The sequence below is a fragment of the Dendrobates tinctorius genome, unplaced genomic scaffold, assembly GCF_039654945.1.
Source record: "Dendrobates tinctorius isolate UK_male_01 unplaced genomic scaffold, ASM3965494v1 ptg000016l, whole genome shotgun sequence".
Taxonomy (NCBI): domain Eukaryota; kingdom Metazoa; phylum Chordata; class Amphibia; order Anura; family Dendrobatidae; genus Dendrobates; species Dendrobates tinctorius.
Window position 1 is genome coordinate 68,929,752 of NW_027361684.1, and position 11,872 is coordinate 68,941,623.

The following is an 11,872-nucleotide window of genomic DNA, read 5'->3' on the forward strand; positions in this document are numbered from 1 at the left end:
ATTTTTTCCACAAACATGATCTTTTAGTCACCATTTTTTTTATTTTCCCAAGGGTAACAGGAGAAATTAGACCCCAAAAGTTGTTGTCCAATTTGTCCTGAGTATGCTGACACCCCATATGTGGGAGAAAACTACTGTATGGACACACGTCAGGGCTCGGAAGGGAAGTAGTGACGTTTTGGAATGCAGACATTGATGGAATGGTCTGCGGGTGTCATGTTGCCTTTGGAGAGCCCCTAATGTACCTAAACAGTGAAAACCCCCCACAAATTACCCCATTTTGAAAACTAGACCCCCTAAGGAACTTATCTAGATGTGAGGTGAGCACTTTGAACCCCCAAGGGCTTCACAGAAGTTTATAATGCCAGGGCATGAAAATAAAAAAATCGTATTTTTTCCACAAACATGATCAATTAGTCCCCAATTTTTTTATTTTCCCAAGGGTAACAGGAGAAATTGAACCCCAAAAGTTGTTATACAATTTGTCCTGAGTATGCTGACACCCTATATGTGGGAGAAAACTACTGTATGGACACACGTCAGGGCTCGGAAGGGAAGTAGTGACGTTTTGGAATGCAGACTTTGATGGAATGGTCTGCGGGTGTCATGTTGCCTTTGGAGAGCCCCTAATGTACCTAAACAGTGGAAACACCCACAAATGACCCCATTTTGGAAACGAGAACCCCTAAGGAACTTATCTAGATGTGTGGTGAGCACTTTGAACCCCCAAGAGCTTCACAGAAGTTTATAATGCCCGGGCATGAAAATAAAAAAATCGTATTTTTTCCACAAACATGATCAATTAGTCCCCAATTTTTTCATTTTCCCAAGGGTAACAGGAGAAATTGGACCCAAAAGTTGTTGTCCAATTTGTCATGAGTACGCTGACACCCCATATGTGGGAGAAAACTACTGTATGGACACATGTCGGGGCTCCGAAGGGAAGCAGTGCCATTTTGGAATGCAGACTTTGATGGAATGGTCTGCGGGTGTCATGTGCGTTTGGAGAGCCCCTGATGTACCTAAACTATTGAAACTCCCCACAAGTGATCCCATTTTGGACACTAGACCCCCCCACGGAACTTATCTAGATGTGTGGTGAGCACTTTGAACCCCCAAGTGCTTCACAGAAGTTTATAACGCTCGGACGTGAAAATAAAAAAATCATTTTTTTCCACAAAAATGATATTTTTGCCCCCAATTTTTTATTTTCCTAATGGTAACAGGAGAAATTGGACCCCAAAAATTGTTTTGCAATTTGTCCTGAGTAGGCTGATACCCTACATGTGGGGGTAAAGCACTGTTTGTGCGCATGGCAGAGCTTGGAAGGGAAGGAGCACCATATGACTTTTTCAACTCAGAATTGGCTGGAATTGAGATCAGAAGCAATGTTGCATTTGGAGAGCCCCTGATGTGCCCAAACAGTGGAAACCCCCAATTCTAACTCCAACCCGAACCCCAACACACCCCTAACCCTAATCTCAGCCCTAGCCCTAGCCCTAACCCTAACCTTAGCCCTAACCCTAGCCCTAACCCTAACCCTAACCCTAGCCCTAACCCTAGCCCTAACCCTAACCCTAATGGAAAAATGGAAATAAATACGTTTTTTAATTTTATTATTTTTCCCTAACTAAGGGGGTGATAACGGGGGGGTTTGATTTACTATTTATGGCGGTTTTTATTTTTGGCAGCTGTCGCACGCTGAAAGACGCTTTTTATTGTAAAAATAGTTTTTGCATCACCACATATTGAGAGCTATAATTTTTCCGTATTTTGACCCACCGAGTCATGTGAGGTCTTATTTTTTGTGGGACGAGTTGACATTTTTATTGGTACCATTTTCGGGCACGTGACATTTTTTGATCGCTTTTTATTCTGATTTTTGGAACGCAGAATGAACAAAAACCAGCGTTTCAAGAATTTCTTTTGGGGGAGTGCGTTTACACCGTTCCGCGTGCGGTAAAATTGATAAAGCGGTTTTATTCTTCGGGTCAGTACGGTTACAGCGATACCTCATTTAGGTCGTTTTTTTATGTTTTGTCGGTTTTATGCAATGAAAACTATTTTATATAAAAAATAATTATTTTTGCATCGCTTTATTCTGCGAGCTATAACTTTTTTATTTTTCGCTGATGATGCTGTGTGGTGGCTCGTTTTTTGCGGGACAAGATGACGTTTTCAGCGGTACCATGGATATTTATATGCGTCTTTTTGATCGCGCATTATTACACTTTTTGTTTGGCGGTATGATAATAAATCATTATTTTTTGCTTCGTTTTTTATTTTTATTTTTTAAGGGGTTCGCTAAAGGGGTTAACTAATGGGACAGTTTTATAGGGCGAGTCGTTATGGACGCGGCGATACCTAATATGTGTACTTTTATTGTTTTGGGGTTTTTTTATTTTCAAAAAATGAATTTATTGGGGAATATTTTTTTTTTTTTACTAATTTATTTGGCGATTTTTTTTAATTATTTTTACACTTTTTTTTATTTTTTTTTTACTTTATTACATAGTCCCAGGTGGGACATCACTGTCCTGTGACAGATCGCTGATCTGTCACATCACAGATCACTGTGACAGATCAGCAATCTGTCACAGGCATTGAAGAAGACTTCCTCTTGCCTGCACTTTGCAGGCACTGAGGAAGCCAGCTTCCTGCAGGCCCCCGAAGGCCCCGTCGCCATCTTGGATTCGGGGGCCTGGAGGAAAGGAGCCCCCCGCAGCAGCGCTGCACATTGCGCTGCCGTGGGGGGCTCAGGGAAGCACGGAGGGAGCCCCCTCCCTGCCGATGCTTCCCTTTAACTCCCGGTACACCGCGATCGTGTTTGATCGCGGTGTGCAAGGGGTTAACGTGTCGGGGGCGGTCCGTGACCGCCCCTGACACATTGTGCCGGGTGTCAGCTGTGATGATCAGCTGACACCCGGCCGCGATCAGCGGCGCTCACCATGTGGGCGCCGCTGATCGCGGTAGACGTACTATCCCATCCATGGGCATAGGGGCCCGGGTCCCATGGACGGGATAGTACGTCTCATGTTAGGAAGGGGTTAAACTGGGAAAAAAAATTACAAAGTCCATCCTCCACGTCTCTTCCGACACTACCACTAGATCACCAGGGTGAACATGTTCCGTGATGCAACAGCCAAGTAATTTTTTTCAAGGGTGTTTATGATGCCCTTTCCAAAAATTACACAGTATTTTGGGCAGACCTTGTATTCACTTCATGGGCAAACTTTAGGTGACTTAAAAAAATCAAAATAATGGGAACTTTGGCTTCATGTGGCCATCCAGTACATGGGTTCAAAGGCTTATTGGGGTGCATGTAACTTTGGTGCAGGGCAGGCCTTGCATTCAATGCATAAGCAAACAATATGGGCATACCAAATGAATAATGTAAACTAGATTTTCCTGTGGCCACGCAGTACGTGGCTTCAAAGGCTTATTGGGGTGCATGTAACTTTAGGGCATAACAGGCCTTGCATTAAATGCATAAGCAAATGGTGTGGGAATACCAAATGAATAATGTGAACTTGTTTTCATGTGGCCATCTAGTACGTGTGTTCAAAGGCTTATAGGGGTGCGTGTAACTTTGGGTCAGGGCAGGCCTTGCATTCAATGCATAAGCAAACAGTATGGGAGTACCAAATGAATACTTGGAACTTTGTTTGCATGTGGTCATCCATAATGTCTGTTCAATAGGTTGTTGGGGTGCGTCCAAATTTTGGGCAGCCCTGCCATTCACTGCATACGCAATAACAGTATAAGGGACCCACTGATTAATAATGGGAACAACAATGCATAGCCGGCTTATGGCTCTCTAAGAAAAGTGAGGACCGACTGCTAGCCCTATAAAAATCGACTTTGTGACTTTCAGAGTCCCTCCTTTATAAGTGAAACAGGATTTGTCTGATGATGTGTCACACACCACATGGCCAAATAAGGTTGTAAAATGTTAAAATGACATTTCCCAGTGAATGCATTTGTCTTGGTTGATAGCAATGGTAAAGTTGAAAAACGCATCAAAAACGCTTCGTGTGAACATAGCCCAAGTGGTGGAGGAACATTTTTGTTTTGGGTTGTTTTATCTTACATACATTAAATCATTACCCTGGAAAGGATGTTCCTTAACATAATTCCCAGGAAAATCCATTTTGGTTTTGTTTTTGTATTTTTTAGTGTGTGCCTGTAAAAGTGGCATAATACTCTGACAACATTGTTCACAGCTGTGACCTGGGAGTCAGAAATGCTTCCTGTTGTATTTCTCATGATTTTCCCATGTCATTTCAGCACTGTTCCCATCGATTTTAGACTTTTTAGACCCTTAAAGGACCTCCGGGGGGATCGCGGCAAAAATGCTCAGTTTTCCCATAGACTTACATTGGGCTCGTTGCTCGGGTCGAGCACCCGAGCATTCTAATTTGCTCGACCCGAGTAACAAGTACCCAAGCATTTTAATGCTCGCCCATCACTAGTGACCATGCAACTAAGGGGAGAAATCCAAGAGATCAGATGACAGCAGCTTCTTCCCTAGATACAAAAGTCTTTCCCTATACACATACAGTCTGTCTAGCGGAGTAAGGAAATGCTTGATAAGGACAAGAAACTTGGACTATTTATTTCAGTTGTATTTTCCATGACCACCTTTTAAAGCTTGTTTTATCTGAAACGCTGAATTGTTTCTGAGTAAAACATACTGAACTGAAATTACTGACTCTGATTCTTGCTACCCATAGTTTGTGCAGCATGAATAAGATCTCGGCTTCCCTTTAACATACAATGCTACAAAATGAAAAGAAAAACTGCTTAAAACCAGTCATCAATTTGGGGACCTAGCTCTAATCTGAAAAATTTCAGGAGAACCTAACATCTACAGTCACTATGTATGCCTGCAAAATATAGAGATAGTTCAGCAATGTTTGATGTATTGTAGATTTAATACACTTGATTCAGGAGAACTTTTTAAAAACATAGAAGCCCTTTAAATCATCACCAGTAACTGCCATAAATACCAAATCAGTAAATACTCACCAATGATTCCCGTATAATAACCTTGATCCTTTAAGATTTTGGCAAATGTTGTTTCATTGGTGGGAAGTCCCCCTGTTGCAGCATTCCATAATAGCACCTCATAACCATTACTATGGCCAGTCATACCTAAAAATATACTCAACAGAACATAAGTGCCAATAATTTAGTGCCTTGGTTCACATATTCAATTCATGTGGGAATATTGGCAAAACAGAAATATCACAAAAGATTGTAGAAGGAATCATAATAACTTTAAGTAATAATATTTTCATGATAAAGGCATATTTTTAGGTTATTCTTTAAGGAGCTTTCACCAGTCTGATCATGTAAAACTGGCCACCAACTGGAATAGTTGCTGCAGAGCTGAATTAATAATTCATTTAAGCAAATATTTTTTTGTTTTTTATTTCTCCCCTCCGTGACAGAAATATCAGCTTGTAAAATTTAAGTTATAATTCATGTTAAGCTAAATGCAGCCAGCTTTTGTCTCTAAGGGTGTATACTTCTTCCCTTGTATGATTGATAACCAATCAGAAGCAAGCGTCAACATAGAGGAGAAAAAGGAACATGCCCTTATAATAGCTGAGAACATACTTTCTCAGTTAAACATGTAAATATGACAGTCAGCTCTCACTGTTCTCACTGCAGAGCTGATGCAATTGATGAGTATTATTACTAGCACTTTTGTACTAGTGATAGAGCACTGAAATGCTCGAGTGCTTGGTACTTGTATCAAGCATGTCCGAGCATCCGATGTGCTCGACTCAAGCAGCGAGCATAATGGAAGTGAATGTGAAACTCGAGCATTTAACCGGTGAATGGTTTCTCTTTCCCTCTCTCTCCTCACAAATTCTACAGCTCACAAAGAGTTGAGATGATTCACATGAGCTTATTATGGGGACTTGAGCACCACGCAATACTCATGGAGAACCCCGATGCTCATGGCCTATATTTTACGGTTTATAGCAGATGCAAGGAATGAACTGTAAGATATAGGCCATGTGCAAGCCCTGGAAAAGACTGAAATGTTGGCATGTTGGCTGTCACTTTTAATTACACATATTAAGTATATAAATAAACATTTATTTGCACATTTAAGGTATGGTATTTTCTCACTATTGTTTGAAGGGGACCTTTTAACAATGAGTACCAATCAGAAATTTGAGCTATTTATAGCTATTTATAAGGCCTATGTGGGGTAAATATGTTAAAATTGATAAGACATTCATCGGTACATAATGGGGTAGAGGGGCCTAGTACAAGTAAGTTCAAGCTTCAGAGGAAAACATACCATTTATGCAGATGCTCAAGGACCCAATAGATAAGAAAGCTCATTCCAAAGCAAATGGAATTGTGCATTATGATGAACTATTGCACTGCAAAGGGACCATATACAAACAGTATTGTTCTTGTACATGGGCTCTCTTCTGTCTGTGTCTGCACCTGTGGAGAAACATCTGGGATGCCAGGCCAAAGGGGCCAAATGCAGAAGTACAGACAGCTCTAGTTTAGTTGCCATGGAGGACATGTCAACAATGTGGACAATGTCAACACAATTCTTTTTGATCAATTTTATCATATACTAGTCTCCTCCTGTGAGGCAAATTATGGTCTCCCCTTAGCTTCCAAGGTTGAGGTATGATTGCAACCTTTGTAACCTTTTTATTTATGTTCCTGAACATACGTGTTTATGAGAGGATGGAGAAGAAACATTTACGGTGAAAAGAAAGCAAAAATTTCTCTTTAATATGCTAAAAATATTTATCCAAAATCAACAAGTGTGTACATTACCTGTTCTGATAGGGTATCGGCCAGTCAAAAATGCTGATCTACTTGGGGAACATAGAGAAGCTGCAGAAATGTGTTGAGTTAGTTTTACGCCTTCTCTGGCAAGTCTATCAATATTAGGAGTCCTAAAATATGATTGACACACAATCATTAATTACCAAAACAAAATGAATCTAACAGGAAACAAATCCAAAATAAAGTGCACCGATCTGCATCAGTCAATCAAATGACATCCCTTCCAATCTCCAACGTGTTGCAATTTGTTGCGGTCGCCGCATCGTCAAAATGACGCATGCGGACACATCCACATACATCCGCACGGCCTGCGTACCCAATGTTAAAGATAGGTACGCAGGCCACATGCAGTCATAGGCAAAGCTGACCAGAGGAGGTGCGGCAGTGGGCGAAGCTTCACAGAGGAACTACACAACCCTCTGCAGCTCTGCCGAATGCTAGTGTGAAACTAGCCTTGGTGCTTCAATGTGGTGTGGCATGGAGGCAATAAGCCTGTGGCACTGCTGAAGTGTTATGGAAGCCCAGGCTGCTTTGATAGCAGTCTTCAGCTGATATGTATTGCTAACTCTGGTGTCTCTCATCTTCCTCTTGATAATACCCCATATATTCTCTATGGGGTTAAGGTCAGGCGAGTTTGGTGGCCAATCAAGCACAGTGATACTGTTGTTTGTAAACCAGGTATTGTTACTTTTGGCAGTGTGGACAGGTGCCAAGTCCTGCTGGATAATGAATTTCCATCTCCATCACTGTGTCAAGCCACTCATGACCAATAGACAATGCCAGAAGCGTCTTACCTGGGCCAAGGAGAAAAAGAACTGGACTGTTGCTCAGTGGGCCAAGGTGTTATTTTCAGGTGAAAGTAAATTTTGCATTTCATTTGGAAATCAAGCTCCCAGAGTCTGGAGGAAGAGTGGAGAGGCACAAAATCCACGATGCTTGAGATCTAGTGTGAAGTTTCCACTATCAGTGATGGTTTGGGGAGCCATGTCATCTGCTGATGTAGGTCCACTGTGTTCTATCAAGACCAAAGTCAGTGCAGCCGTCTACCAGGAAATTTTAGAGCACTTCGTGCTTCCCTCTGTAACAAGCTTTTTAGAAATAGAAATTTCATTCTCCAGCAGGACTTGGCACCTGTCCACACTGCCAAAAGTACCAATACCTGGCTTAAAAACAACAGTATCACTGTTGCTTCATTGGCCAGCAAACTTGCCTGACCGTAACCCCATAGAGAATCTATGGGGTATTGTCAAGAGGAAGATGAGAGACACCAGACTCAACAATGTAGAAGAGATGAGGGCTGTTATCAAAGCCACCTAGGCTTCCATATCACCTCAGCAGTGCCACTGGCTGATCGCTTCCATGCCACGCCGCATTGATGCAAAAGAAACCCCAACCAAGTATTGAGTGCATTTACTGAACATACATTTCAGTAGGCCAACATTTCAGATTTTAAAATCATTTTTCAAGCTGGTGTTACAAAGTATTCTAATTTACTGAGATAATGACTTTTGGGTTTTCATTGGCTTTAAGCCATAATCATCATTATTAACAGAAATAAACACTTGAAATAGATCCCTCTGTCTGTAATGACTCTTTATAATATGAGTTTCACTTTTTGTGTTGAAAAACTGAAATAAATTAACTTTTGATGATATTCTAATTTTGTGAGAAGCACCTGTTCTAGGTATGAGTCGAAGGAATCATTAGTTTTCATAAAATTACTGGGTGTAGGTTAACTCATCAGAAAAGTTTTTTTTGTCTCTATGTGTGCAAAGACATAAGGGATTTTTTTTCCACTATTCTTCTGAAAATTTAATATCAAAAGATAGGGTAGGGGAAAAGGAAAGTCAGCTGACCACAGCATGCTGGTCTGTAATAGTGGAAGTCCTCTGCACGGAGCCGCCCCAGTCCAGGGTATCAGCAATCAGCAGAAAAAAAGAAGAGATGTGCTCCAGCGATGAAACAATCCACTGATGTATTAAAAACAGTTTTTTATTTGCTTAATAATGGCATGATGGCATGATTAAGGCTTAATTGCTGAAACGCGTTGGTCATATTTCTGCCACTTGTGTTACCCACATTGTTTTTTCATGTTTTTAAAAAGCAAATAAAAAACTGTTTTTAATACATCAGTGGATTGATTCATCGCTGGAGCACTTCTCTTCTTTTTTTCTGAAAACTTAAAACATAAGAGGGAAAGTATATATTTTTGTACCATGTTAGACAGTAATAAAATAATATCCGTGTATTCGTACAAAATAACAAATCAAATGCAAGTCAATGGGAAAGACGAATATTTTTCTACTGGACCCAATAAACGGGTCTGGGGGCATGAGAAAAAAGCTGAAATGGATGGGAAAGAGTTAAAACTAAATGGGAACAGCATGGAGAAGATGTCTACATGCCTTTCTGACTCACATATGGTATCTGGGGATAATGTTGTCAGACTATTGCTCCAATTTTATGGATTTTTAAAAAGGTCTACCAAACCAAAAGTTTTTTTTAAAGGGAAAAATGCTAAGAAGCATTTTTTCCATCATATTACATGTATGTAGCGCTAAATTAAAAAAAAATGTATACCTCGCCTTTAGCATATGTTCACACAGAGTGTTTTGCCTTTAGTTTTTCCTTTAACATTTTTGATTGCTTTCACTCCAACATTTGGAAGGACCCTCCCTCATGCCAAATAGTTAGGAAGATAGTGGAATACATATTCCACATCCCTTTACAATGCCATTTCAAACATTCCCATTTGAATTTTGCACTTTGCTAGCCATCACCACTATGTCCACCGCCATGTCAGTATGTGGCCTTCACTTACAATTAGCAGAGTGCCAGCAGGTGCCGTGAAACCTGAGTTTGGTAAGGGCCCTCAGGTGGCCCTGTATCATACATTTGGGAAAGCTCTCACTCCTACATCTGGGAGATCCCTCCCTCATGCCAAATAGTTAGCAAGATAGTGGAATACACATGTCCATTCCTTTTACAATGTCATTTCAAACATGCCCATTTGAATTTTAGGCTTCACCCGCTACCGCCACCATGTCCACCGCCATGTCATTATGCGGCCCTCGCTTCAAATTTTCAGAGGGTCACCCGGTGCTGTGAAACCTGCACTTTGTAAGCTCTACAGTTAATTTTTGCCACCGGATTCCAATAAAACAACTGTCATAGCGGGTGAAGCCGCTGAAAAGTGTATATAATGCAGGAGTTGGGGGAGCTGTATGCTCAATGTCGGTAAATTGGATTTTACCAGACAACAAAAAGCATTAGAATTAAATTCTGAATACAGTGTATGCAAACGAGGGCCTGTATTGTGGTCAGTCTGTCCGGCCTGAAACCCATGTCAGGAACATGTACAAGCCTCATTTTACTGGGAAGCAACCTCCTCAAGGGAAAGAGACAGGAGTGCCATTGACCAATCTGCACAAGCCTACGCAGTTCTTCTGGAAACTACCCAACCAGGCAGAATGTATCTTTTGCATGGTTTTGAGCAACAATGGAGAAATTACAGGATATGTCCCAAAAATTTGATCTTTGCACAATGTACAAAGGTTTCCAAAAATTAACCAAAGGGGTCTGTATCATACAAGCTGAAAGACACCGTGTTGGGGACATCACAATACATTTTGCAGTTACTACAAGATGCATACAAAAAGAATCATAATTTTCTATTGGTGTATTTAATGAATACCACCAAAAGATGAGCAGCAAAGGAAAAACATTCAAGAGACACAGTCTAAAACAAATCTACAAAGCAACATGAGAAAAAAGAGTGCAAAAATGAGTCTCATAAAATATAACAATTCGAGAAACATAAACATAACAAAACAGAATGTTCCTAAAAGTGGTACCAGTACAAATGTACAAGGTATAGAGTGTACAATTTAGAAACAACTTCAAACAGGTAAAAAAAAACCTTACTATAGATAACCCCAAGTTAGGGAGCTAAATGCTATGACAGTTACTAAATGATTTAGTGAAAAAAAATAAGATAAGTAAATACTTACAACTAGATGGTATGTTAACAGAATGAGGTAGTGTACGTATGTCCTGGTCCACAAGCCCTAATGCAGGACTGACCCAAGGCTTCGTCAGGATCACGCCCCCTGATGAAGCCTTGGGTGAAACGTGCGTTGGTGCTTTTAATGGCTAACTGAAAAGATGATAACAAATTACAAGCTTTCAAAACAACTCAAGTCTCTTCATCAGTCATAGAATAACACAAAATCTGAAGAGTCATATATTTATACACAACAGGGCAGAGGAATAATGCAACAGATAAGACAAGTGACATGAAGCAGAACTATCAATATGGGAGAGGGATAAACAGTTGTGGCCATAAATATGGAACAGTTCATAGATAAGGAATGTGAAGTTTTATTGTCCTGTGATTGAAAGCTTACAATTGGTTACCATCTTTTCAGTAGGTATTAAAAGATATCAACCAATGAAGACTCTCAAATTTTAATGTACGAGGGAACAGTTTACATGATGCCAATGAATAAGGAGAAGGCAGAGTTTATTTATATATTTTTTTTCTAGCAATTTGCAATCTATAAAATCTTACCCACCTAATCATGTGTTCTTTATTATACTGTACATATGAGAATGTCAAATGCGAGCCAAACTAATTCTCTAATATATTACCTGATAGAGGTATTCCCATAGCAACCAACATCTCCAATTCCAAGGTCATCAGCCAAAAACAATAGTATGCTTGGCTTTTGGGAAGTTCCTTCATTTAATGGAAAAAAAACGGGGACCAAAAGTAAAAATGGTAAAACAGCCATCTCGTATTTAAAGCCTGGAAAATAAAAATGATGTATGGGAATTTTAAATACACAGAAATTGAAAAGATTAATCTTGCAATAATGGTACCCAGCCAGCTTGACCCCAAATAAATATAAGGCTAGTTTCACACTAGTGTTTAGGAGGGCTGCGGATGGCAGCCTACCTGCTCCTTCTTTCCTCTGTGAAGCTCCATCTGCGCTCCGTCTAGTTCCGAATGCGTCCAGCGTTTCTCTGCATACCTATCTTT

The 11,872-nt window shown here is 40.4% G+C and overlaps 1 protein-coding gene across 1 annotated transcript in view; it reads right to left on the reverse strand.

Annotated features, from left to right (window-relative positions):
* Positions 1-11,624, reverse strand: part of LOC141080612 (arylsulfatase H-like) — an 89,587-nt gene extending 77,963 nt beyond the window's left edge. The window contains exons 1-3 of the mRNA XM_073565957.1: positions 11,482-11,624; positions 6,820-6,941; positions 5,029-5,154 (exon numbers count right to left, since the gene is read on the reverse strand). Of these exons, the coding sequence (XP_073422058.1) occupies positions 5,029-5,154; positions 6,820-6,941; positions 11,482-11,624 (391 nt within the window). The remainder of the gene's footprint in view (positions 1-5,028; positions 5,155-6,819; positions 6,942-11,481) is intronic.
* Positions 11,625-11,872: the final 248 nt, after the last annotated feature.